This window comes from Pezoporus wallicus, unplaced genomic scaffold, assembly GCF_028554395.1.
Source record: "Pezoporus wallicus isolate ANWC-B61680 ecotype Strahan unplaced genomic scaffold, APGP_CSIRO_Pwel_v1 contig_12957, whole genome shotgun sequence".
Lineage (NCBI taxonomy): Eukaryota > Metazoa > Chordata > Aves > Psittaciformes > Psittacidae > Pezoporus > Pezoporus wallicus.
Window position 1 is genome coordinate 65,232 of NW_026635057.1, and position 27,733 is coordinate 92,964.

The window sequence follows — 27,733 nt, forward strand, 5'->3', positions numbered from 1 at the left end:
GCCGCTCTCGGGGCTCTCGCGCTCGCAGCGGGGCCGTTCCGGTGCCGGTGCCGGTGCCGGGCCCCCCCCGGGCCGAGCTGTGGCCGGTTCCGGGCGCGGAGCGGGGCAGCGGCCACCCCCCTCCCGGAGCGCGGCCGGGGCGGGAGCATGCGGAGCCTCCTCATCCTCCTCTGCCTGCTCAGCGCCGCCGGGACCCGCGGGCAAGGTGGGTACCGGCACCGGGCACCGGGAGCGGGGAGCGGCGCCGGGCAGCGCGGGGCCGCCCGAAGTGCGAGTCCCAACTCCGCGGGCACCGCTCCAGCCCCGCCGCGGGCAGCGGCTCCGATCCCGGCGGGATGGGAACGGGAACGGGAACGGGACCGGGAGGGGGGAGCGCGGCGGCTTCGATCCCTCGGGAACCGGAGGCGCGGGTCGGGCCGGGGGGTTCTGGGGCCGCTGGGCTCCCCCCCGTACCCCCGGAGCATCTCCCGGTTCCCCGCGGCCGCTCCTCGTGGGCCCCTCCCCAGCCGTTAGAGGGGGTCCCGGCGGAGCCGCGTCCGGTTCTCCCCACCCTGGGGCTGCGCCGGTTCCCCCCCCGGTTCTGCCCCGCTCTGGGGTCAAGGGCTTGTGGGTTCCCCCCTCATCTGGGTGCTGGGGGGGGGACCCGCGGGGCTCCCGGTGCCGCCGGTGGTGCGGGATGAGGGGTGCGGGTGAGCAGCGGGGCTGGGATGTGGGAATGTGGTGGGGGGGGAGGAGTCGAGGGCACCCCAGGGTGCTCCAGCAATGGGGACCCGGCCCTGGGCACCCCGTCTTTTGGGTGGGTGGACACCCAGGGCTGAGGGTGGTGAGGACCCGGCCACGGCGATGCTGGTGGGGAGCCCATCCATGGGGATCGGGGGGGTGGGGGGGTGTCTCTGGGTGGGGGTCTCTGAGGCCCCCAGTTCCCACTCCTCGTGCTCGGGGCAGCATGGGGCCCCTTTTGCCCCCCATTTGCCTTCCAGAGGTTGCTGCCCCCCCCCCCCCCGCATTAAACCCCCCAGATCGGACCCCCAAATCCCTGCACCCTCTCGGGAAACTGAGGCATGGGGGGGGTGGGGGTGTCTGTAGCCAAGGTCAGGCCAAGCGGGAGGAGCTGGGTGGGGGGCACCCTCCCGGCCCCACGGGGCCTCCCCAAAGCTCAGCCTCCCTATGAGGGGCCGGGGGATGTGATCCATGCGTGCAGCATCCTGCTGAGGTCCCAGCAGGGCTGGAGCTGGGCATTACCCCGTGCCCAGGTCCCGTCCCCCCCCCCCTCCTCATCCCCCCCCCCTGCGCGGCCTCCGGCTCCTTCCCAGCTCCAAAATCCAATCTCAGTTTTAATTAAGGAGGCGGCGTTGCTAAGATGCCGGGAGGAGGGAAAAAAGGCTCCGACTCGACCCGGGGTTTAAAGGAGCGTGTAAAGCCTCTTATAGGGGGCCGGGGGGGGCACGTCCCAGGCTCCCCCGCGCCGTGGGGCTCCGCTGCCCTCCCAGGAACAAAAGCTGCCGCTCTCCCGCCCTGTGCCATGTGGATCCCGTCGGTGAGAGGGGCCCGGCTCTGGCATCGCTGCTTGGGAAGAGGGAGATTCCCAACAGCAGCTACCGGTTGGGGGTGGGGGGGTGTTCCTGTGACCCCCAATTCCCACCCGAGCAGCCCCATCCCATCGTGATCCCCATTGCCAAGTTTGCCTCTTGCTTCCAAGCTGGGTGCTGTTGGTGGGGGGGAAGAATTTGGGTCCCCCCCCTCTCCAGGCCCCAGGAGCTGGGGGGTGTTGGTGCCATTCACATCCCTGCACGCTGAGATGTTGGATGGGTTTCATCCCTCTTCATTTCTCCCTACATAATTCCCTGTATCTTCCCTAAATGAATCCCATTCTTCTTCCCCCCCGTTTCAATCACTCGCCGTGATTGCGCCTCGCATTGCAATATTTATTCATTTTCTGGGTGATTCGCTTCCTCTCGGTGGGTTTTTCCTCCCCCATCCCCTTCCCTCCCCTCTCCAAAGCAGCCAAACTGAAAGGGAGGGAAGGGGGGTGATGGGGGGGTGGCAGGGGGGGGACACAGGGCTCATGTGTGGGGCTGAGGCCTGGCGTGATCACTGCATGCCCCGGCTGAGCCCCAGAGCCTTGGGAGGCACCGTCAGAAGGAGGCAGGGTGGCACCGGGTGGTTTGAGGTCAGGATGGTCCCTTTGCTGGTGGCTTTTGCAGGCGGGCTTGGATGGGGCTTGGATGGGGCTTGGATGAGGCTTGGATGGGGCTTGAATGGGGCTTGGATGGGGCTTGAATGGGGCTTGGATGGGGCTTGAATGGGGTTTGGATGGGGCTTGGATGGGGTTTGGATGGGGCTTGGATGGAGCTTGGATGGGGCTTGGATGGAGCTTGGATGGGGCTTGGATGGGGCTTGGATGGGGCTTGGATGGGGCTTGGATGGGGCTTGAACGGGGCTTGAATGGGGCTTGGATGGGGCTTGAATGGGGCTTGGATGGAGCTTGGATGGGGCTTGAATAGGGCTTGGATGAGGCTTGGATGGGGCTCGAATGAGGCTTGGATGAGGCTTGGATGAGGCTTGGATGGGGCTTGGGTGGAGGGATGTAGCCCCTTGGCCCCAGATTTCTAGGGCAGGAGAGAATGGGATGGGGCAGGAGGGATGGGGATGAGGCAGGAGGGATGGGGGCAGGATAGGAAGGGAAGGGGACAGGGCAGGCAGGATGGGGTCAAGGCACAGGCCACTGTTGTGCCCTGCTGCTGCAGGGTAATAAAGGCCACAAGAGATGCTCCAGGGCTGAGATGTGGTGTGTGGGGGGGCAGGATAGGGACACCCAAACCCTGCCCGGTTCATCCCACCCTGCCTGTGGGACCAGTGGTGGCCCCCATCCTGGGGTTCCCTCCTTGCCTGGGGTGACCCCACCATCCACGTGCCCTCATTCCAGAGCTGTTCCCATGGATCCATCCCTGGCTCTGGGTTGTCCTCGCTGTGTTCAGCAGCCAGCAGTGCAGGGCAGGACCCCAGGTCACCCCCATTGTACCCCTGGGGTCCCCTGTCCCCAAAGCCCTTCAGTGGAGGGGATGGAACCACGGTGGGTCCCGCAGCCATCCTGCAGGAAACCATTTTGGCAACCGGGATCGGGGCTGTTGGCTTTTGCCGATGCTTTTTCCATCTCTGGAGCAGGAGGGAAGGGGACGGAGCCCCTTGTCCCCGTCTCCCCACGGGCACTGCTCCGTCTTCCCATGTGGGAGCCAGGGATGCGCCGCAGCCCCATGGAAGGGTCCGGATCCAGCCCCACTGCCTTTGGAGCCGGCTGCATGGGCTCTGCCGTGGCAGCCGCAGCCCCGTGCCGGGACTTGCCCGGGCAGCCTGTGCCAGGGTTGAATCAGCCGGTGCCGGCGGGGAGGCAGCCAGCCCGGCCACGGGGCGCCCAGCATCATCCTGCCTCTTGCCTCCGGGATCCGGAGCCGTCCATGGGTCCATCGGGTAGCAATGCACCCATTGGGTGTGGAACTGGTGTCATTGGGCACCTCTCTCCCACTAGAGCTGAGATTCCCACCCTTTCATTCAGGATTGGCTCAATCCCAAACCAGCTTGTCCTCCTGGCCTACATCCTACCTGGGATCCTCCTCATCCCACTGAGCGGATCCCGAGGGATGCCGGAGCACTGGGGCACACGGAGGCTGTTTGGCCTCTCTGCTCGGCCGTGGGTCTGTCCGTGCATCCATGCATCCAGCCCCCCGCCACGCAGGGATTATAGCGAGCGCTCCATAAAGATTCCCCTAATTGCTTGCCTTACCTCAGGTTTTATCATCAAAGCATCCGTTATTCCCTCTCCAGCCTCCTTTTCTTTTTATTATCTCTTAATTAATCACTCCAGCTTTCGCACTTAGCAGATAATTACAGTCTCCTGGGCACGCAGCTCATTTTCATAACCTCCTGCTCCCAGCCAGGAGCGGGCACGGCGCGGGCAAGGTGGAGGGGATGGAGGGATCCGGCTGTGCTGCCAGCAGGAGCCACAGCGCTTCCCTCCATGGCACCCTCCGGATGGGATGGGAGAGAGGAAAGCATCGGGTACCAGCCCATGGGGAGGATGCTCGGGTGAGGATGCTGTGGGTACCAGCCCATGGGGAGGATGCTTGGGTGAGGATGCTGTGGGTACCAGCCCATGGGGAGGATGCTCGGGTGAGGATGCTGTGGGTACCAGCCCATGGGGAGGATGCTTGGGTGAGGATGCTGTGGGTACCAGCCCATGGGGAGGATGCTTGGGTGAGGATGCTGTGGGTACCAGCCCATGGGGAGGATGCTGTGGGTACCAACCCATGGGGAGGATGCTCGGGTGAGGATGCTGTGGGTACCAGCTCATGGGGAGGATGCTGTAGGTACCAACCCATGGGGAGGATGCTGGGGTGAGGATGCTGTGGGTACCAGCCCATGAGGAGGATGCTCGAGTAAGGGTGCTGTGGGTACCAGCCCATGGGGAGGATGCTCGGGTGAGGATGCTGTGGGTACCAGCCCATGGGGAGGATGCTCAGGTGAGGATGCTGTGGGTACTAGCCCATGGGGAGGATGATCGGGTGAGGATGCTGTGGGTACCAGCCCATGGGGAGGATGCTGTGGGTACTAGCCCATGGGGAGGATGCTCGGGTGAGGATGCTGTGGGTACCAGCCCATGGGAGGATGCTGGGGTGAGGATGCTGTGGGTACCAGCCCATGGGGAGGATGCTGGGGTGAGGAACCTCTCAAATACCAGCTCATGGAAGAGACTCTTAGGCAAGGAACCCTCCCAGGTACTAGCTCACAGGCGAGGATGCTTGGGTGAGGAATCCCTGAGTACTAAACCATGGGGAAGGATGCTCAGATGAGGAATCCCTGAGTACCAGTCCACAGTGGAGGATGCTTTGAGTGGGGATGCTCTTGGGTACCAGCCCATAGAGAAGGATGCTCAGATGAGGAACCATTGGGTACCAGCCCATAGAGAAGGATGCTCAGATGAGGAACCATTGGGTACCAGCCCATAGGGAAGGATGCTCAGATGAGGAACCACTGGGTACCAACCCACAGAGGAGGATGCTCAGGAGCATCCGAGCAATGGGCAGAGTTAAGGGTATCTGGAAAAGGGCTGGAGCTCTGCTCCAGGATCCAGCCTGGACTTCTCTGGGATGCATCTATCGGGGCTGGGAGTTGGAAGCCAAGCTCCTTTCCACCCACCCGCCGCTGAGGTCCCGTCGGCGCGGCGTCGGACGTGGCGCAGCCGGTGACGCCAGGTCCTGGTGCCGGGCTGGATCCCGGGCTCGCTGCTGCAAGGGGATGGCAGGAAGGAGGGGATTTAAGGAGCAAACCCACTTGGGGAAGGGAAAAAGGGGGAGAGAGGCCTTTTCTGCAAGGGCTGGGACATAAAGGGCTGCCAGCGCTGCCATGGCAACGGGCGGATTATGATCCAAATGGAAATCAAAATAAGGGGGGGGGGGGGGGGAGAAGAGTGGAGTAAAGGAGGAGGGGAGGAAAAACAACTTTTATTTCCAGTCGGAGAGCGGTTGTGCCTTGGAGGGGTTGCCATAGGAACGGCGAAGAAAAGGAGCCGGGAAAGTGTGTGCGGGTGGGCGAGTGTGCAAGGGAGTGTGCAAGGAGCACATGGGGTGCAATGGGGCGCAGGAGCATCACCGGGAGCTACGGGGGGCAGCGGGGTGATGCAGAGGAGCAGGAGGAAGGCTGCAATGCCAGCGCATGGGGATGCCCCGTGAGCCCCATCCCATGGGAGCTGTGGGATGGGGGCACCCAGGCTGCCCCTTGCCCAGGTTGATGCTGAGTCTGTCCTCATGGGTACCGGTGCTGGGGATGGGAACAGCCCCGTGCTGAGGGTAAAGCGAGGCTGGTGCCCAGCTCCCGTCGCTGCCCTGGGCAGAATGGGCCCCTCTGAACCCTGTACAGGGGTGGGGGGTCTCCAGCTGCATTCTCACTTGCTCCCTCCATGCCCTTTTAGCTCTTTTATGACCCCCCCTCAGTCTCTCAAGTGTGTTTGATATAAAATCATAGTTGATACAAACCCATAGCTGATATAAACCCATAGCTGATACAAACCCATAGTTCTAACCCTTTGGGAAAGGATTTTCCATCCCACACCACCACCAGCCTTGGTTCAGGGCACACAGAGCCCCATTGCGAGTCCCAACGAGGGCTTGGGGGTTCTGAGCCCCCCCTGGTCTCAGTTGGGGGGGGGGGGGCACAAGACGATGCGCTGAGTGCTGGGGGGCTCCTTGGGGCACAGCAGGAGGGTGGCAATGGGGAAACTGAGGCACGAAGCGCTTTGCTTCCCACATCAGTGCAGGGCCGGGACCCTCCGTCCGGCTCCATGTGGGAGCTGCCAGCGGCACCCGCAGCGCTGAATGTGGCCCCCTAAAGCCGAATGTGGCCCCCTAAAGCTGAATGTGGCCCCCTAAAGCCGAATGTGGCCCCCCCCAACGCTGAACGTGCCCCCGCATGGCCCCGGCCCCGCCGCGCTCCCCCGGGCAGCGCAGGGTTAACGCAGGGGTTTCGCTCTCTCCCTCGTCTTCCAGAGCCTTGGCAGGAAATTCCTCAAATTCCAGGCTTGTGGGATCATCGCTGGGCTCCGACCGCAGGAGCGGGAGCGGGAGCCAGGGCTGCTCCCTCCGCTCCGGCTCCGGCTCCTCCTGAGCAGCGCTTGCAGAGCCCGGGGGAAGGGTTGGGGAGCTGCGGCCCCCCCCGGAACACATTGGGACACCCCATTGACACCCCCCCCCCAAAAACCAGGGGCACCCGCATTGTGACCCCCAAACATAGGGACACCCCATTGCAACCCCCTAAACCCATCGTGTGTCCCAAACCCAGGGTCGCCCTCATTGTGACTCCCCAAACCCAGGGTCTCCCATTGCCCTGTGTCCCCTCACATGGTGCTCGCTGTGGGGACCCCAGCACTGGGGTGATGTGGGGGGGGGGCGCTGACTTCCGATATCCACGGGACCCCCCCCCCAGCTTATCCCAAATGGGGCCTCCCAGAGCACATGGCAGTTGGGATGTGATGTGGATGCACTGGGGATGCTGAGGGGCAGCTCGGGGGGGGTGGTTGTGATGAATGGGGGGGAAGGAGCTGAAATTCCTGCCTGCTGGAACAGAGCAAGGAGGGAGCAGGGCCGGGACCCAGCCCCAGCCCCATCGATTTTCTCTCCCTTCTTTTCCAACCTATTTCCTCCTGGATCCGGGGGTTTTATTAAACCCATGGAATCCAACCTCCTCTCCTCACCCCCCCCCGCTCGCCAGCACCACCTTTGAGCTGAGCTGCCCGTGGGGAAACCGAGGCACAGTTTCCATCCCCCCCACGCCCTCCCTATCCCTTAGGGTCGCTCGCGGTTCACCCTAGTCCATCCATAGGGATGCAGGGGCCCTGCTGGGCGCCTCCTCGTGCTCTCCCAGCTGCCCGTCCCGCTTCAATGGGGATGATAATCCCATTATTATTAAGCGCTGTCTCATTAAGACATCTGTAGGGGCGGAAGGATGCCAGAACAACCCCCCCCCCCCCCTTCATTAATGATTTGGGATCTTTATTCCCCCCCTCCCTTTTCCCAAAGCAACCCCCCCCTCTGCTTGCACTCACAAACAAAAGTCTTAATTAGACATTGTTCCAACCAGGAATATTCCACAAATTAATGGAACTCCAGCCAATGGAGCAGCGCTGGCAGCCCCAGCACCCGGAGGGGGGAGAAGGAACATGGGGGGGGGGGGGGTTCTGCCAGGCCCTTGTGTGGTGATGGGGGGGCCAAGGGATGCGCTGAACCCAAGGGTGCGGGATGGGGGGGGGGTGACCCCAGGAAACCCGGTTGGGAGCAACATCTGGAGCGTCCCGCACATCTGGAGCACAGGCCTTGGGTAGGGAGGAGGAGGAGGAGGGCTGGGGTGAAGGCAGCTCTGATCACCCCCCCCTCCCTCGATGCCACCCTAGGGTGCTGCAGGGCACGAGGGTGGTACAGGGTGTCTGTGCACACGGCTGCACATGTGTGTGCACATGCGTGTGCATGGATGTGAGCGGGGGCCCAGCTCCTGGACACGGCTGTTCCTGTGCGAGCACACAGCACACACAGGCACACACACAGTGCACACATATGCACATACAAGCACACACAGGCACGCACATGCACACACAGGCATGCACATGCGCACATGTACACATGCATGCACACACATGCACACACACAAACACACATAGGACACACACATGCAGACATGCACACACACATGCACACGCACACACACAAATGCACACATGCACACAGCACACACCCAGGAACACACATGCGCACACGCATGCACATGCATGCACACGCACACATGCACGCACAGGAACACACATGCACACACACAGACATGCACACACGCGCACACACACATGCACACACATGTACACACATGTGCACACACACATGCACACGCATGCACGCACACGCACACACATGTACGCACATGCACACACATGTACACACATGCACACACACGCACACACAGATGCACACAGATGCGCACAGATGCGTACACGCATGCACACACATGCACACATGCACACACACGCACACGCACATGCACATGCACACATGCACACATGCGCACACATGCACGCACGCGCACACATGCACACATGCCCACACACACATGCCCACACGCACACACACATGCACACACACACACACACGCACACGCACACACACACGCACACACACATGCACACACACATGCACACACACATGCACACACACACGCACACACGCGCACACACACATGCACATGCACACACACACACATGCACACACGCGCACACACACATGCACATGCACACACGTACACATGCTCCATACAAGCTCACATCCAGTGCATGTCCCCACGTTGCCCCTTTCAACCCTTGCCCACTGGTTCTGTTCCCCATCCCCCCTGTTCCCTCCATGTGTCCCCATGTCCCTGTGCCCCCCATTCCCCCCATTGCCCCCCTGTCATCCCCATTGCCCCCTGTCATCCCCATTGCCCCCATGTCTCCCTGTTCCCCTGTCCCTGTGCCCCCCATGTCCCCCTGTCCCCGTGCCTGCCCTCGCCCCACTCGGGGCCCACCGAGCCCTTTGTCTTTCTGCCTGGCTGCCCCCTTTCACCGGGATTAACGGCAGGAAAAAGGGGCCGGAGCTTTTCCATCAACTCTGGGTCCTGCCCCAGTGTGGGGCGGGGGAGCGAGACAAAGGCACCCCCCAATCCCCCCAGCCTTGACTTGGGGGGCAGGAGCAGGATGTGGGCATCCTATTGGTGGCCCTTGGGACGCTGAGGGGGGGAGATGGACCCTTGGGCTGGAGGCCATGGGGCAGCAATGGGGAGCCCAGCCCCCCTGGCTCCTTTGCCATGCCACACTGGAGCACTTCATTCCATTCCTTCCCGAGTTCCTCTCCCTCTGCCCAGCTCTGGTTTATGTTTTATTGGCATCTTTGCAGCGCTGAAAGTAATGTAATTACGAGGGGAATTTAGATGTTGTTTCGTAAGCCGGCAGTTCATTTTTGGTTTATATTAGTATTATGAGAAGGGGAATATTTAAGGCTCCTCGGGAAGGCGAACTAGAACCCAATTCCAGCACGTCAGCTCCCCCGGTATTTATGCCTCTTCCCAAAGAGATTTTAATTGGAACTGGGTTTGCGTGGTGCCCGGGCTGTGTATTTTCACCCTGCGTCTAATGAGGACCCGGGGCCTCGGCCCCTCTTCCGTCAGAAAAGGTGGAAAACGGAGGGATGGGTTGGGAAGAGGAGCTGGATGAGCTCCCCATCTCCCATCCATCTCGCTCAGCCCCGTGCCTCAGTTTCCCCAGGAGGACCAGCACCTCCTGTGACCATGGCAACCGGGGGATGCTCCCCAGGCAGCGGTACCCAGGGTACCACATCCAACACGGAGGTGGCGGCGCGGCAGCCCCCGTTCCCTGCCCTGGGAATAATGGAGGTGGAATATTTGATGGGATGGGAAATGAGCTGCTCGGTTTGTTGTGAGATTGGTGTCACCAGCGCTGGCGGTGGAAATGAGCTTATGGGAGAAGCCAGCACCGCGGCAGAGGGATGGGGACGTGGAGGAGATGGGGTCACCGTGGGTGCCCATCCCAGTATCCCAGCGGATGCTGTGCTGGGGGGGCATGGCCAATGGGACCCGCTGCTGTTGGGAGCTGGGAGGGGAGGAGGAGGGGAACCAATCTCCTCCTCATTTGTTTTGATAATTTTGCCTTTTAAAACATGAAAATAACTGGAGCATCCTTTCCCCGGAGAGATTCCCGACCACCGGCTCTGGGAGCGGAGCGGGAGGCACGGAGCAGCCCCCACCAGCAGCCCGGGGGGAAACTGAGGCACAGCAAAGCCATGGGGGGGGGGTGTGTCCATGGATGGGTTTGGGGTCTCCCAAAGTACCCCCATGCCTGGTTCACCCCCTTTCAGGAAGGGTTTGGGGTAAAACCACCCCAGTTGTGCCCTTGCAGAGGGGATCAGAGGCTGATCCCCCCCCAGGGATGGTGCTGAGGGGACCCGGCTGGATGAGGCCCCATCCCGGTGCCTCCCAAGCACCCGCTGGGCGCTCGCCAGCGATGCGCTGGCGTCATATGATGGTGTTGAAATACTTTCCGTTCCCGCCGGGATGGGGAGGACCCGGGAGCAGAGCCAGGGCCAAGGGTCCGGAGGCAACGGGATGGGGATGGAGACAGGGACAGGGAGAACCGGGCACGGAGGATGCTGGCACAGTGGGGATGCTGCCAGCTTCCCGCACAACACGGAGCAGCGGCTGCGGGATTCAATTAATAAGGAATTAAAGGATAGGAATATTCAATTAATGTCAATCAGAGCGGGATTATGGGAGAGAGATTTTGGTCAAATGGGGTCGATGCCTTTGTGATGAGGATGCGCCGGGGCTGCTAATGGAGCCGGGGGGGGGGGGATAATGGAGCTTTGAGCCCCCAGTGGTGGGGCTGGGATGGGGATGCATCCCGGCTGCTGGTACCCTCGGCAGCACCGTTCCAGGGCTTCCCATTCCCCCCCCCCCGCCACCGGGCTCCGCTCGTGTTCAAAAGCCAAGAGGGAAGAGAAGAGAAGAGAAGAGGGCATTGAGCGGCTCCCAACAAGGAGCGGAAGCGGCTCCTCCTGCCAAGCTCTTCCCGAGCGCCCGGCTCGGCCCGTTCCTGCCTGGCGCTGTCGTGCCGGGATGACCTCGGCAAAGGAGCTTCATAAATTGGTGATGGCAGCAGGGACCTTCTCCAGCAAACACCCATTTACTGCTGGGAGCGCGGGGCCGGCTCCTGCCAGGACCAGGAATGCTGCGGGAGATGGTGGGGGGCCACCCCCGAGGCGAGGATCCCACAGGGAACCGCAGCCCCGCTCCGCATCCCTGCGCTCAGGATGGGGTGCAGCAGGGCGGGGGGGTCCCAGCCCCACACATCCCTGCCCTGAGATGTCACCAGCTTCAGCTGAAAGCCCCAAATTGATGGAGCCTAAAATAGCCCCGACACGGGAGCGGGGGGGAGCGCCGGGATGTGCCAGGGATAATCACATCTCCATCGGCACATCCCGCCGGCGGCGAGGAGCGGCACCACGCTGCCAGCACCCGCCAGGATGGGACCCACCGCGGCTGCATCCCCGTTCCTGGTGGGATCCATCACGTCCCGTGGCGCTGCCCCGTCCCTGCCTCAGTTTCCCCCGGATCCCCAGGATCCAGTTCTTGGTGCCTTTTAGCCTGGGTTGGGCGAGGAGCGGGTTGGGGCGCTGGGGAATGGGGGCAGCGGTGGTGGCGGGGGCAGTGATGCCTCATCCCTCCCATGCTGCTGTGCCGGGCAGAGCCCCGAGGAAGCCAAATCACCAAATCCTCTTTTCTCCGCCGCGGAATGAAGCCGGCGGAGGGGCTGCTTTCCCCCTTCCCTCTCTCTGTTTGCCCCCGGTATAAATGGAAGGGAAGGACTTGGGCAGAGGGAAGGGGGAAAGCTTCCACTGGAAGGAGCGAGAGGAGCACGGGGGGGAGATGAAATAATAATAACCAAAGCAAAGCCTCCGGTGCGGGGATTTGGCTCCATCTGAGAGCTGTCAGCGCGCATCCAGGGCTCGGCTTTGAACCCGGCCTTAAGAGCGGCAGGGGAGGGAGGGAGGGAGCGGCCGCCCCGGGGCTCCGGCAGCCCCGCGCCTGGGCGATGGAGGGAGACGGGGCTGGGATGCGGCTCCAGCGGCCCAGCGCCCGCGGACACGTGTGGGGCTGGTGTGGGGCAGGCGTGGGGGCTGGTGTGGGGCACAAGTGGGGCTGGCGTGGGGCAGAAGTGGGGCTGGCGTGGGGCAGAAGTGGGGCTGGCGTGGGGCAGGTGTGGAACTGGTGTGGGGCTGGCGTGGGGGCTGGTGTGGGGCTGGCGTGGGGCAGAAGTGGGGCTGGTGTGGGGTTGGTGAAGGGCTGGCGTGGGGCAGGCGTGGGGCTGGCGTGGGGCAGGCGTGGGGGCTGGTGTGGGGCAGAAGTGAGGCTGGTGTGGGGCAGGCGTGGGGCAGGTGTGGGGCACAAGTGGGGCTGGTGTGGGGCAGGTGTGGAACTGGTGTGGGGCAGGTGTGGGGCTGGCGTGGGGGCTGGTGTGGGGCTGGCGTGGGGCAGGCGTGAGGTTGGTGTGGGGCACAAGTGGGGCTGGCGTGGGGCAGGCGTGGGGGCTGGTGTGGGGCAGAAGTGGGGCTGGTGTGGGGTTGGTGAAGGGCTGGCGTGGGGCAGGCGTGGGGCTGGCGTGGGGCAGGCGTGAGGCTGGTGTGGGGCAGAAGTGAGGCTGGTGTGGGGCAGGCGTGGGGCAGGTGTGGAGCTGGCGTGGGGAAGGTGTGGAGATGGTGTGGGGCAGGTGTGGGGCAGGCGTGGGGCTGGTGTGGGGCAGGTGTGGGGCAGGTGTGGAGCTGGCGTGGGGAAGGTGTGGAGCTGGTGTGGGGCAGGTGTGGGGCAGGCGTGGGGCTGGTGTGGAGCTGGCGTGGGGAAGGTGTGGAGCTGGTGTGGGGCAGGCGTGGGGCTGGTGTGGGGCAGGTGTGGGTTCAGCCACGGGCACTCAGAGCCCCACTGGGACCCCGCAGGGACCCACCCCCCTGTGCACAGGCACATTCCCGTGCACACGTGGATGCATTCCCATGTGCACATGTGGATTCCCACACACGTGTGTGTGTTCCCATGCACACAGGCACGTTCCCATGCACATAGGCATGTTCTTAGGTGCACATGTCTGGGCTCCCATGCACACAGGCACGTTCCCATGCACACAGGCATGTTCTTACATGCACACGTCTGTGCTCCCATGCACACAGGCACGTTCCCATGCACATAGGCATGTTCTTACATGCACACATCTGGGCTCCCATGCACACAGGCACGTTCCCATGCACATAGGCATGTTCTTACATGCACACATCTGGGCTCCCATGCACACAGGCACGTTCCCATGCACACAGGCACGTTCCCATGCACACAGGCATGTTCTTACATGTTCTTACATGCACACATCTGTCCCATGCACACAGGTGCTCCCATGCACACAGGCATGTTCTTACATGCACATGTCTGTGCTCCCATGCACGCAGGCCCATGGTGCCATGCACACTCCATGCACACTCCCGTGCACACAAGCACATACTCCAGCACATTCCCTTGCACACGGATGCATTCCCATGCACACACACACACAGAGGTACCCGCGTGTGCACCCATGCACGTGCTTGCTCAGAGCCCAAAGCCACCGTGATGCAAACACCATGCCATGGTGCCAGGGCTGGGGCAGAGGGACAGGGGGTAACGGTGATGGGGGGACACGGTGATATGGGGGGGATGGACACAGTGACTGGGGGGGGACAGTGATGGGGGAAACGGTGAAGGGGGACACAGTGATGGGGGGACGGACACAGTGATTGGGGGGGACACAGTGATGGAGGGACACAGTGATGGGGGGACACGGTGAAGTGGGGGACACAGTGATGTGGCAGACACGGTGATGGGGACACAGTGATGGGGGGGACACACAGTGATGGGGGGACACAGTGATGGGGGGCACAGTGACGGGGGGACACAGTGATGGGGGGGACACAGTGATGGGGGACACATGGTGAAGTGGGGGACACAGTGATGTGGCAGACACGGTGATGGGGGGCACACAGTGATGGGGGGACACAATGAGGGGGGGCACAGTGATGGGGTGGCACACAGTGATGGGGTGGCACACAGTGATGCGGGGACACAGTGATGGAGGGACACAGTGATGGGGGGACACAGTGATGGGGTGGCACACAGTGATGGGGGGACACAGTGATGGGGGGGACACAGTGATGGAGGGACACAGTGATGGGGGGACACAGTGATGGGGTGGCACACAGTGATGGGGTGGCACACAGTGATGGGGTGGCACACAGTGATGGGGGGGTCATCCTTTGCCTTTTGGGCCCCAGCCCTCGGGAAGCGCTGTCTCTCCCTTGCCGTGTCAAGGCCCCATAACACGGAATTCTCGGCTCTGGCTGTGCCGAGGCCTCCCCCGCACCCACAGGCCCCACATCCACACTGAACACCCCCATTCCCAGCAGGATGGGCAGCGAAGGGGAGGGTGTTTGGGGGGGAAACACTCAAAGCCCCCACCCGGGTCCCCTGGGGCACCCCAAAAGGGGAGGGAAGCAGGAGCCTGCTGCACCCCAAAACCCAGCTGGTGACCAAGCACCCAAAGGGGTGACACCAGCACCCACTGCCCCCTGCCCTGAGGATGTGGGGTGCAGGAGGTCCCACCCATGGGTGTTTCGGTGCTGGATGTAGGGGTCACATCCCCTCTGCACCGGGTGGGTATCACGGAGCATCCTTCACGGAGCTGCTTCCCAGGGCGCTGCAGCCTCAATCCCTGTGGCTCCCGGTTATCCAGTGCCAGGATTAGCAGCCGGGCTGGGGCAGGATGCTCTGCACTGGGAATGCTGGAGCAGGATGCTCTGCACTGGGAATGCTGGGGCAGGATGCTCTGCACTGGGAATGCTGGGGCAGGATGCTCTGCACTGGGAATGCTGGAGCAGGATGCTCTGCACTGGGAATGCTGGGGCAGGATGCTCTGCACTGGGAATGCTGGGACAGGATGCTTTGCACTGGGAATGCTGGGGCAGGATGCTCTGCACTGGGAATGCTGGGGCAGGATGCTCTGCACTGGGAATGCTGGGGCAGGGTGCTCTGCTGGGAACTGGGAATGCTCTGCACTGGGAATGCTGGGGCAGGATGCTTTGCACTGGGAATGCTGGGGCAGGATGCTCTGCACTGGGAATGCTGGAGCAGGATGCTTTGCACTGGGAATGCTGGGGCAGGATGCTCTGCACTGGGAATGCTGGAGCAGGATGCTCTGCACTGGGAATGCTGGGGCAGGGTGCTCTGCACTGGGAATGCTGGAGCAGGATGCTTTGCACTGGGAATGCTGGGGCAGGATGCTCTGCACTGGGAATGCTGGGGCAGGATGCTCTGCACTGGGAATGCTGGGGCAGGATGCTCTGCACTGGGAATGCTGGGGCAGGATGCTCTGCACTGGGAATGCTGGGGCAGGATGCTTTGCACTGGGAATGCTGGGGCAGGATGCTCTGCACTGGGAATGCTGGCGCGGCTGGAGGAGGGCAGAGCATCCACGTCCTCATTGCCTGTCACTGTCACCTTCAACTGCTGAGATCATCACCCACATCCCACCCCACCCCATCCCACCCCACCCCACCCCATCCCATCCCACCCTATCCCATGCCATGCAGGGAGGGGGCTGCAGGAGTCCTGTCCACACCCCCCCACCCCCCCTTGCTGTCTGCTGCTCCTGCTCCCTCTTCCCTCTCTGATCTTCCCTCGCTCCCACCTCTCTCCAGGCACCTTCCGCTTTGATCTCCGCTCTGCGCTTTATTTCCCACCCCCCCGGCTCCCCCCATCCCTCCCCTCCTTCCCCCGCCTCTCCCACTCCCGTTACCTCCTTCCCTGCCTGCATCCCTGCTCTGTCTCCCTTCCTGGTACCTTAACCCAGGGATCCTGGGGTGCCTGGTCTGGGGGTACCCCATCCTGAGGATCCCTGGGTACCTCGTGCCAGGGATGCCCTATCCTGGGGATCCTGGAATACCAAGTCCCAAGGATCCAGGGGATGCTTTGATGCCTGATTTTGGGGGTACCTCATCCCAGGGATTTTGGGTTCCATGTTCCAGCGATCCCAGGGTTACCAGGTCCCAGGGATCCTGGGGTACCCTATCCCAGGGATGCTGGGTGTCCTGTGCCAGCAATCCCAGGGTACCGCATCCTAGGGTGCCCCATCCTGGGGCTTTGGGGGTGCCTGCCAGCACAGCCTGGCACCTGCGGATACCACACATGGATCTTGGGGTGTCTCCAGCTCCAGACCCCATGGATTGCTGTATCCCAGCCTGTGCCAGCACCAGCGTGCTGTTCCGTGCCGTGCCAGGCCCAACCCAGGCACACAGCAGCTCCATTACCCACAGTTCGCGCATCCCAAGGGATTTCTGACTCCCCCAGTCCTGCTCCACAGCGGAAATCAGTTGGATATTTCAGGGAAAAGCTTTTCCATGGAGAAACCCCCAGGACGAGGCAGCTCCTCCCCGCGATGCCCCATTCCCTCTGCCCTCCTCCTCCCCATCCCTGCCTGCGATGCCCCATTCCCACTGCCCTCATCCCTGCCTGCGATGCCCCATTCCCTCTGCCCTCCTGATCCCCATCCCCATCCCTGCCTGTGATGCCCCATTCCCTCTGACCTCTTCCTCCCCATCCCTGCCTGCAATGCCCCATTCCCACTGCCCTCCTGCTCCCCATCCCTGCCTGCAATGCCCCATTCCCACTGCCCTCATCCCTGCCTGCGATGCCCCATTCCCGTTGCCCTCCTCCTCCCCATCCCTGCCTGCGATGCCCCATTCCCTCTGACCTCTTCCTCCCCATGCCCACCTGCGATGCCCCATTCCCTCTGCCCTCCTCCTCCCCATCCCTGCCTGCAATGCCCCATTCCCTCTGCCCTCATGCTCCCCATCCCTGCCCACGATGCCCCATTCCTGCTGCCCTCCTGATCCCCATCCCCACCCCTGCCTGCGATGACCCATTCCCTCTGCCCTCCTGCTCCCCATCCCTGCCCACGATGCCCCATTCCCTCTGCCCTCCTGCTCCCCATCCCTGCCCGCGATGCCCCATTCCCGCTGCCCTCTTCCCATCCCTGCCTGCGATGCCCCATTCCTGCTGCCCTCCTGCTCCCCATCCCTGCCCACGATGCCCCATTCCCGTTGCCCTCCTCCTCCCCACCCCTGCCTGCGATGCCCCATTCCCGCTGCCCTCCTGCTCCCCATCCCCACCTGCGATGCCCCATTCCCTCTGCCCTCCTGATCCCCATCCCTGCCAGCGATGCCCCATTCCCACTGCCCTCCTGATCCCCATCCCTGCCTGCGATGCCCCATTCCCGCTGCCCTCCTGCTCCCCATCCCCACCTGCGATGCCCCATTCCCTCTGCCCTCCTCCTCCCCATCCCTGCCTGCGATGCCCCATTCCCTCTGCCCTCCTGCTCCCCATCCCTTCCCACGATGCCCCATTCCCGCTGCCCTCCTCCTCCCCATCCCTGCCTGCGATGCCCCATTCCCTCTGCCCTCCTGCTCCCCATCCCTGCCTGCGATGCCCCATTCCCTCTGCCCTCTTCCTCCCCATCCCCACCTGCGATGCCCCATTCCCTCTGCCCTCCTGATCCCCATCCCTGCCTGCGATGCCCCATTCCCGCTGCCCTAAGGCTCCCCATCCCCACCTGCGATGCCCCATTCCCTCTGCCCTCCTGATCCCCATCCCTGCCTGCGATGCCCCATTCCCTCTGCCCTCCTGATCCCCATCCCTGCCTGCGATGCCCCATTCCCGCTGCCCTCCTGCTCCCCATCCCCATCTGCGATGCCCCATTCCCTCTGCCCTCCTGATCCCCATCCCTGCCTGCGATGCCCCATTCCCTCTGCTCTCCTGCTCCCCATCCCTGCCTGCGATGCCCCATTCCCTCTGCTCTCCTGCTCCCCATCCCTGCCTGCAATGCCCCATTCCTGCTGCCCTCCTGATCCCCATCCCTACCTGCGATGCCCCATTCCTGCTGCCCTCCTGCTCCCCATCCCTGCCTGCAATGCCCCATTCCTGCTGCCCTCCTGCTCCCCATCCCTACCTGCGATGCCCCATTCCCTCTGCCCTCTTCCTCCCCATCCCTGCCTGCGATGCCCCATTCCCTCTGCCCTCTTCCTCCCCATCCCTGCCTGCGATGCCCCATTCCCTCTGCCCTCCTGCTCTCCATCCCTGCCCGCGATGCCCCATTCCTGCTGCCTCTTCCTCCCCATCCCCATCCCTGCCTGTGATGCCCCATTCCCTCTGCCCTCTTCCTCCCCATCCCTGCCTGCGATGCCCCATCCCTCCCTCTGCCCTCCTGGTCCCCATCCCCTGCCCCCCTGCCTGGGCCCCCCCGCTGTGTCCCGCTCGATCCGCGCTGGCCGCGTGATGGAGCACCGGGATCGATGCCGACCGCAAGCCCCAGCAGAGCTCTCCTATGGGAATGGGGCCATGACGGAGCACCGGGCGTGCAGCGCACCCCGCGCCCTGGCTCAGCACCCTCCTCCGCCCGCAGCGCTGCAGACGCGGTTCGTGGAGGAGCCCGAGGACCAGACCGTGGTGGCCGGGCACAGAATCGTCCTCTCCTGCGTGGTGCTCAACTACTCCGGCATCGTGCAATGGACCAAGGACGGCCTCGCCCTGGGCATGGGGCAGGGGCTCAAAGGTACCCGTGGGGCAGCCCCGGGGGTGTGAGCGTGCGGGGAAGGGGTTGGCACCGCATGGGGGGGGGCTCTCATTGAGCGCTGCATCTCCTGCAGAGCCTGCTCCCAGCTCCCTGTGCAGCGATCCCGGCTGCGGTGGGGCTCATGGCATGGGCCCCAGCAGCGAAGCATGGGGTAGGGATGGGTGCCTGTGCTCTGCTCCTTCCTGCGCTCACTGGTGTTCCTGCGGTCCCTGCATGCGCTGGGGTCCTGCACGCATTGGGGTCCTTGCACGCACTGGGGTCCCTGCACACATTGGGGTCCCTGCATGCACTGGGGTCCCTGCACGCATTGGGGTCCTTGCACACACTGGGGTCCCTGCATACACTGGGGTCCTTTCATGCACTGGGGTCCCTGCACACATTGGGGTCCCTGCATGCACTGGGGTCCCTGCACACATTGGGGTCCCTGCATGCACTGGGGTCCCTGCACACATTGGGGTCCCTGCATGCACTGGGGTCTCTGCATGCACTGGGGTCTCTGCTCAAACTGGGATCCCTGCACACATGGGGGTCCCTGCACACATAGGGGTCCCTGCATGCAATGGGGTCCCTGCACTCATTGGGGTCCCTACATGCACTGAGTTCCCTGCACACACTGGGGTCTGTGCACACACTGGGGGCCCTGCACACACTGGGGGCCCTACATGCACTGGGGTCCCTGCACACATAGGGGTCCCTGCATGCACTGGGGTCCCTGCACACATGAGCTTCCCTGCACACATTGGGATCCCTGCACGCACTGGGGTCCCTGCACACATTGGGGTCCCTGCATGCACTGGGGTCCCTGCACGCATTGGGGTCCTTGCACACACTGGGGTCCCTGCATACACTGGGGTCCTTTCATGCACTGGGGTCCCTACACACATTGGGGTCCCTGCATGCACTGGGGTCCCTGCACGCATTGGGGTCCATGCACACACTGGGGTCCCTGCATACACTGGGGTCCTTTCATTCACTGGGGTCCCTACACACATTGGGGTCCCTGCATGCACTGGGGTCCCTGCACACATTGGGATCCCTGCATGCACTGGGGTCTCTGCTCAAACTGGGATCCCTGCACACATGGGGGTCCCTGCACACATAGGGGTCCCTGCATGCAATGGGGTCCCTGCACTCATTGGGGTCCCTACATGCACTGAGTTCCCTGCACACACTGGGGTCTGTGCACACACTGGGGGCCCTACATGCACTGGGGTCCCTGCACACATAGGGGTCCCTGCATGCACTGGGGTCCCTGCACACATGAGCTTCCCTGCACACATTGGGATCCCTGCATGCACTGGGGTCCCTGCATGCACTGGGGTCTCTGCACCAACTGGGGTTTCTGCACAAACTGGGGTCCCTGCACACATGAGCTTCCCTGCACACATTGGGATCCCTGCATGCACTGGGGTCCCTGCATGCGCTGGGGTCTCTGCACAAACTGGGGTCCCTGCACGCACGGGGCTCCCTGCACACATGGGGATCCCCACACACACTGGGGTCCCCACAAGCACTGGGGTCCCTGCGGGCACTGAGCACCCACATTCACCAGCCCCCCCCCCACATCCCCTGTCCCCCCTGGGGCTGGCACTGGGTGCAGGCAGCCCCCGGCTCTGCCCAGGCTGGACCCAAAGGGCCCGGAGCTGCTGCTCCATGGGCAGAGGGTGGGGAAGGGGCTCCGGGGCACTGGGTGACGCCGTGCCCTGCGCTGCCCGCAGCCTGGCCGCGGTACCGCATCGTGGGCACGGCGGACTCGGGGCAGTACAACCTGGAGATCAGCGACGCCGAGCTCTCCGATGATGCTGTGTACGAGTGCCAGGCCACCGAGGCTGCGCTGCGCTCGCGCCGCGCCAAGCTCACCGTGCTCAGTGAGTGAGAGCCCCAAGGGGGGCACCGCCGCGTCCCCGCCGTACCCCATGTCCGTGCCTCCTGGCCACTGTACTCCATGGCCCCCCGTAACCCAGGTGCCCCATTCTACCCCACGTCCCCCCATACCCCATGTCCACACCATACCTTATGTCTCCCACTGTACTCCATGTCCCCAGCTGTACCCCATGTCTCCGACCATACCCCATGACCCCCATACCCCATGTCCACACCATACCCTATGTCCCCCACAGTACTCTATGTCTCCCCCATACCCCATGACCCCCACCATACCCCATGTCCCCCATTGTACCCCATGTCCCCCCTTCTTCCCCTGGTTCACTTTTGTTCCGCATGTCGCTCTTTGTATCCCATGTCCCCCATTCTACCCCATGTCCCCCATTGTACCCCATGTCCCCACCATACCCCATGACCCCCACCCTACCCCATATCCCCCATTCTACCCCATGTCCCCCATTGTACCCCATGTCCCCACCATACCCCATGACCCCCACCATACCCCATATCCCCCTTTCTACCCCATGTCCCCCCATTGTACCCCATGTCTCCCACCATACCCCATGACCCCCATACCCCATGTCCACACCATACACTATGTCCCCCACTGTACTCTATGTCTCCCCCATACCCCATGTCCCCCACCATACGCAAGGTCCCCCCTGCACCCCTTGTACCCCATGCCCCCCATTGTACCCCATGTCCCCACCATACCCCATGACCTCCACCATACCCCATGTTCCCCATTGTACCCCATGTCCCCACCATACCCCATGACCCCCACCATACCCCATGTCCCCCATTGTACCCCATGTCCCCACAATACCCCATGTCCCCACCATACCCCATGACCCCCACCATACCCCATATCCCCCATTTTACCCCATGTCCCCCCATTGTACCCCATGTCTCCCACCATACCCCATGACCCCCATACCCCATGTCCACACCATACCCTATGTCCCCCACAGTAATCTATGTCTCCCCCATACCCCATGTCCCCCACCATACCCCAGGTCCTCTCTGTACCCCTTGTACCCCATGTCCCCACAATACCCCATGTTCCCCATTGTACCCCATGTCCCCCACAATACCCCATGACCTCCACCATACCCCATGTTCCCCATTGTACCCCATGACCCCCATTCTACCCCATGTCCCCCATTGTACCCCATGTCCCCCCATTGTACCCCATGTCCCCCATTGTACCCCATGTCCCCCCATTGTACCCCATGTCCCCCATTCTACCCCATGACCCCCATTGTACCCCATGTCCCCCATTCTACCCCATGACCCCCATTGTACCCCATGTCCCTCATTGTACCCCATGTCCCCCATTCTACCCCATGTCCCCCATTCTACCCCATGATCCCCATTCTACCCCATGTCCCCCATTCTACCCCATGACCCCCATTGTACCCCATGTCCCCCATTCTACCCCATGATCCCCATTGTACCCCATGTTCCCCATTGTACCCCATGTCCCCCCATTGTACCCCATGTCCCCCATTCTACCCCATGACCCCCATTGTACCCCATGTCCCTCATTGTACCCCATGTCCCCCATTCTACCCCATGACCCCCATTCTACCCCATGTCCCCCATTCTACCCCATGACCCCCATTGTACCCCATGTCCCTCATTGTACCCCATGTCCCCCATTCTACCCCATGACCCCCATTCTACCCCATGTCCCCCATTCTACCCCATGACCCCCCATTGTACCCCATGTCCCTCATTGTACCCCATGTCCCCCCATTGTACCCCATGTCCCCCATTCTACCCCATGACCCCCATTGTACCCCATGTCCCTCATTGTACCCCATGATCCCCATTGTACCCCATGTCCCCCACCATACCCCATGACCCCCATTGTACCCCATGTCCCCCATTCTACCCCATGATCCCCATTGTACCCCATGTCCCCCATTGTACCCCATGTTCCCCATTGTACCCCATGTCCCCCCCATGTCCCAGGGCCACGCAGGCAGCAGTGTGGGAAGCGCCGGCTCTGCCTGTGCCTCCCCTTCCCTCCGGCAGCCTCCAGTGCTGTTATCTTTAATGCCTCCCTCTCTATTCACGCCTATGAGCTGTGGCACCGCTGGCAGGAACTTGGATTTCCCAACTTTTGTGGCTTGGGAAAAGGGAAGAAAATGCCGGAGCTGCAGCAGAAATGCCGCAGGAATGGGGGGGGGAGGGCAGGGATTGCTGCTTTTCCTTCTTTCTTTCTTTATTTCCCTCTTCACCCTCCTTCCCCGGGCATTCAGGCATGGAAGTGACCAGGTTGGAGAAGAGCTTTAAGCTCATCCGGTCCAACCTTTCCCCCTGCGCTGCCAAGGCCAGCAGGCATGGAGGAGGTTCCTGCGGGTGCTGGGGTCCCTGACACAAGGACGCCCCGTCTCTGCCCACCCCATTACCCCCAGACACCCCGTCCCCATTCCCACCGTGTCCCCTGTGTCCTCCCCAGTCCCCCCCGAGGACCCCACCATCGATGGAGCCCCCGAGATCCTGCTCCGTGCGGGGACCCCGTACAACCTGACGTGCCGGGCCCGCAGCGCCAAGCCGGCGGCCACCATCGTCTGGTACCGCGACGGGCTCCAGCAGGATGGAGCCATCACCAGCACGGTAGCGCACCCACATCCATCCCTCAGCACCACCCCGCGTCCCCAGCACCGTGCTGGGAGCCATGGGACCATCCCGTCTCCTTGCAGGAGGTGTTGGCCGATGGCAAGAGGGAGACAACCACGAGCCAGTTGGCCATCAACCCAACGGACCTGGACATCGGGAGGGTGTTCTCCTGCCGCAGCACCAACGATGCCATCCCGGCGGGCAAGGAGACCTTCGTCAAGCTCAATGTTCACCGTGAGTCCATGCCGGGAGGGGCGCGATGGTTCCTGGGGCTGGTGGTGGCACTGGGGGCGCTGGAGATGAGCTTTTGGGGTGCGTGGGTATCCCAGCCCCAGCGGTGAAGCTGGGCTCCTGCACAGGGGTTGTGTCCATCGGGATGCGCCCATCCGGTCGGTGGCTGAAATGGGACTCAGTGGAGAACACCGACCTCCAGTGGCTGCTGCGGGAAGCTTCTGCACCCACCGCCAGCACCAGGGATGGGCAGGGATGCTGGGTGCCCAACGTCAGCACCAACAGTGGGCAGGGATGCTGGGTACCCACCGCCAGCACCAGGGATGGGCAGGGATGCTGGGTGCCCAACGTCAGCACCAACAGTGGGCAGGGATGCTTGGTGCCCACCGCCAGCACCAGGGATGGGCAGGGATGCTGGGTGCCCAACGCCAGCACCAACAGTGGGCAGGGATGCTGGGCGCCCAATGTCAGCACCAACAGTGGGCAGGGATGCTGGGTGCCCACCGCCAGCACCAACGATGGGCAGGGATGCTGGGTACCCACCACAAGCACCAACAATGGGCATGGAGGCTGGGTACCCACCGCCAGCACCCGTGAAGGGCAGGGATGCTTGGTGCCCACCGCCAGCACCCGTGATGGGCAGGGATGCTGGGTACCCACCACCAGCACCCACAGCAGGCAGGGATGTTTGGTGCCCACTGCCAGCAACAACAGTGGGCAGGGATGCTGGGTGCCCACCACCAGCACCAACAATGGGCAGAGATGCTGGGTACCCCCCACCAGCACCCACAGCAGGCAGGGATGGTGGGTGCCCACCACCAGCACCCGTGATGGGCAGGGATGCTGGGTACCCCCCACCAGCACCCACAGCAGGCAGGGATGCTGGGTGCCCACACAAAGCTTTTGGCATCTCCTGCTCAGCATGGGGAAGAAGCAATGCAGCACTGGGAGGGGGACTGTCCCTTTGTCCCCTGTCCCTGGGCCACACTGAGCCCGTGCCTCTCCATCCACCCTCCCCACAGACCCCCCGACCGTCACCCTGTCCATCCAGCCCCAGACGGTGCAGGAGGGCGAGCGAGTCGTCTTCACCTGCATGGCCACCGCCAACCCCGAGATCAGAGGCTACAGGTGAGGCTGCAGCAGCTCCCTCCCCGACCTCCTGCTTGGCCGCAGCATCCCATGGGAATGGCAGAGATGCTGGAACGCGCCCACCTTGGGTGTCTGCCCCCATCTAGGTGGGCCAAAGGGGGGGTGATCATCGAGGACGCCAAGGAGAACAAGTACGACACGCAGGTGGACTACACCTTCTTCACGGAGCCCGTCTCCTGCGAGGTGCACAACGACATCGGCAGCACCAACGTCAGCACGCTGGTGGACGTGCACTGTGAGTGGGGCAGCCCCACACCCCCGGCACCCCCTGGCTCCTGGCACCCCCCTCTCACCCTGTCCCCACCTCTCCAGTTGCGCCTCGGATCGTGGTGGACCCCAAACCCACCGTCACGGACATCGGCTCCGACGTGACGCTGACGTGCGTGTGGTCCGGCAACCCGCCGCTCACCCTCACCTGGACCAAGAAGGAGTCCAACATGGTACGGGCTGGTGGGTGAGATGGCATGGGGGGCTCAGAGGGTGCCCCGTGCCCCCTCCTTGATGGTGTTCGCACCCAGGTCCTGAGCAACAGCAACCAGTTGTACCTCAAGTCCGTCACTCAAGCCGACGCGGGGCAGTACATCTGCAAAGCCATCGTGCCCCGCATCGGCGTTGGCGAGCGCGAGGTCACCCTCTACGTCAACGGTGAGCGCGTCCCCCCCACCAGAGCCTGGCCCGTGGTGGGTGCTGAGCAGTGCCTGGGGTCCAGGTCAAGCCCCCCCGCTTTGTGTCCCATAGGACCCCCCATCATCTCGAGCGAGGCCGTGCAGTACGCGGTGCGCGGGGACCGTGGCAAGGTGGAATGCTTCATCGGGAGCACGCCGCCGCCGGACCGCATCGTGAGTGCTCTGCTGGGGACGTGGGGGTGCTGGGGGTGACCCCGAGCTGAGGGTGCTGATGCAAACCCCTCTTCCCACCCTGTCATGGCCAGGCATGGGCCTGGAAGGAGAACATCCTGGAGGCAGGGACGCTGGAGCGGTACACGGTGGAGAGGACCAACACGGGCAGCGGTGTCCTCTCCACGCTCACCATCAACAACGTCATGGATGCAGACTTCCAGACCCGCTACAACTGCACGGCCTGGAACAGCTTCGGGCCGGGAACAGCCATCATCCAACTGGAGGAGAAAGGTAGCACCGGGATGGCACCGCGGGATGCAGGGATGCTGGGAAGAAGGCTCAGTCTTGGGTGTTGAAGGCAATGGAGCCATCGTGCCGCGGCCACCTCCTGGCAGTGCCCCCGTCCCCTTGTCCCCAGCTAATGTCTCCCCATGTCCTGTAGAGGTTTTGCCCGTGGGCATCATCGCCGGGGCCACCATCGGGGCCAGCATCCTCGTCATCAGCTTCCTCGTGGCACTCGCCTGCTTCCTCTACCGGCGCCGGAAAGGAAGTGAGTGGTGGGCACGGGGGGGGGTTTGCACTCACTGCAGTGGATGCCACCCATGGGGACAGGGCGGGAGGAAGCTGACGGTGGCTGTGTCCATCCATGCCCGGTCCCACGTGTCCCCAGGCCGCAAGGACGTCACCCTGCGCAAGCTGGACATCAAGGTGGAGACTGTGAACAGGGAGCCGCTGACGCTGCACACGGACCGGGAGGAGGACACGGCCAGCGTGTCCACGGCCACCCGCGTCATGAAGGCCATCTACTCGGTAAGGGACACCCCGCAGCCTCCTCCCTGCCCTGGGATAGATGGGAGCAAGGATGCCTTCATCAGCGATATCTTCATCAGTCCATCGGGACTGGAGCGATAGGACAAGGGGTGATGGGTTCAAACTGGAACAGGGGGGATTTAGGTTGGATATAGGGAAGTTCTTCCCTGTGAGGGTGGTGGGGAACTGGAATGGGTTGAAAGAAGCTGTGGCTGCCCCATCCCTGGCACTGCTCCAGGCCGGGTTGGACACAAGGGCTTGGAGCATCCTGCTCCAGTGGATGATATCCCAGGTTGGAAGTGGCTGAGCTTTAAGCTCCCTTCAACCCACCCCATCCTGTGGAGGACCAAGCTCATCCCTTTCCCCCTCTCCCACAGTCATTCAAGGACGACGTGGACCTGAAGCAGGACCTGCGCTGCGACACCATCGACACCCGCGAGGAGTACGAGCTCAAGGTCCGGTGCCGGGGCAGGGTGTGCGGGAGGAGGCAGAAGGACCCGGAGCCCCCTTTCCCTCCCTTTCATCCCCTCCATCACCCCCTTTCTCCCCCCCCCCCTTCCCAACCAGGACCCCACCAACGGCTACTACAACGTGCGCGCTCACGAGGACCGCCCGTCCTCCCGCACCGTGCTCTACGCCGATTACCGGGCACCGGGCGCCGGGCGCTTCGACACGCGCCCGCCCTCGCGCCTCTCGCACTCCAGCGGCTACGCTCAGCTCAGCACCTACAGCCGGGGCCCCGCCGCCGAATACACCCCGGAGCCCGCCCCGGCGCCCGGCCCCGCGCCCGGCGGCGACACCGCGAGCCAGCTCTCCTATGAGAACTACGGCGGCCACGCGGCGTTCCCCGCCGGCGCCGCGTACCCCACGTACCGGCTGGGCTACGGGCAGCCCCCCAGCATGGAGCGGGCGCCCTACGATGCCTACGACCCCATGGGCAAGTACAGCAGCGCCACGCGCTTCTCCTACACCTCCCAGCACTCGGACTACGGGCAGCGCTTCCAGCAGCGGATGCAGACGCACGTCTGAGGGCGCGCAGGGGATGGGAGGCACAGGCACAAAAAAGGGGGGTCCCACAGGTACCTCACGACTGTCCCCTGATATTCAGGGGCTCATCCTGACCCTCCTGCGGCTCCTCCGCCGGTGGCTGGGCTCCAAGCGTCGCCCTGCCCCTGGGGATGCGCCCTGGGCACTTCGAGCTTCCACTCATCCCGGTTCTTTCTGTTTGGTACCTTCCCAGTGGAGGGAGAGGGTTGGGGGGCACCAACCCCACTGACCCCGCTCCCCCCCAGCCTCAGCGTGTGCGTGCGGGTCCACGCGGATCCCCCCGGATCCTTTCCAAAGCTCTGTGGGGTGGGAGCCTTCCTCCATGGGTCCCCTGATCCAGCTCCTCTGCAGGAGCGAGGGGCTG

At 63.3% G+C, this 27,733-nt stretch overlaps 2 protein-coding genes across 3 annotated transcripts in view; both read left to right on the forward strand.

Annotated features, from left to right (window-relative positions):
• KIRREL1 (kirre like nephrin family adhesion molecule 1) lies at positions 1 to 27,727 on the forward strand. Of its 2 annotated transcripts, XM_057401207.1 has the most exons (16): positions 1 to 205; positions 18,611 to 18,760; positions 18,855 to 18,932; positions 20,500 to 20,649; positions 23,133 to 23,290; positions 23,377 to 23,527; positions 24,547 to 24,652; positions 24,760 to 24,908; positions 24,986 to 25,113; positions 25,192 to 25,318; positions 25,412 to 25,512; positions 25,605 to 25,803; positions 25,955 to 26,062; positions 26,183 to 26,322; positions 26,700 to 26,777; positions 26,890 to 27,727. In XM_057401207.1, exons 1-16 carry the CDS (start codon positions 148 to 150, stop codon positions 27,349 to 27,351), a joined length of 2,343 nt encoding a protein of 780 aa, XP_057257190.1. In that variant the 5' UTR covers positions 1 to 147; the 3' UTR covers positions 27,352 to 27,727. The 2 variants fall into 2 exon arrangements, with proteins under 2 accessions (XP_057257190.1, XP_057257199.1); XM_057401216.1 differs by lacking the exon at positions 18,855 to 18,932 and having other exon boundaries at positions 26,890 to 27,726.
• The window catches only part of CTSK (cathepsin K), a 71,986-nt gene that overhangs the window by 31,077 nt on the left and 13,176 nt on the right, over positions 1 to 27,733 (forward strand). The gene's annotated exons all lie outside the window — the stretch shown is intronic.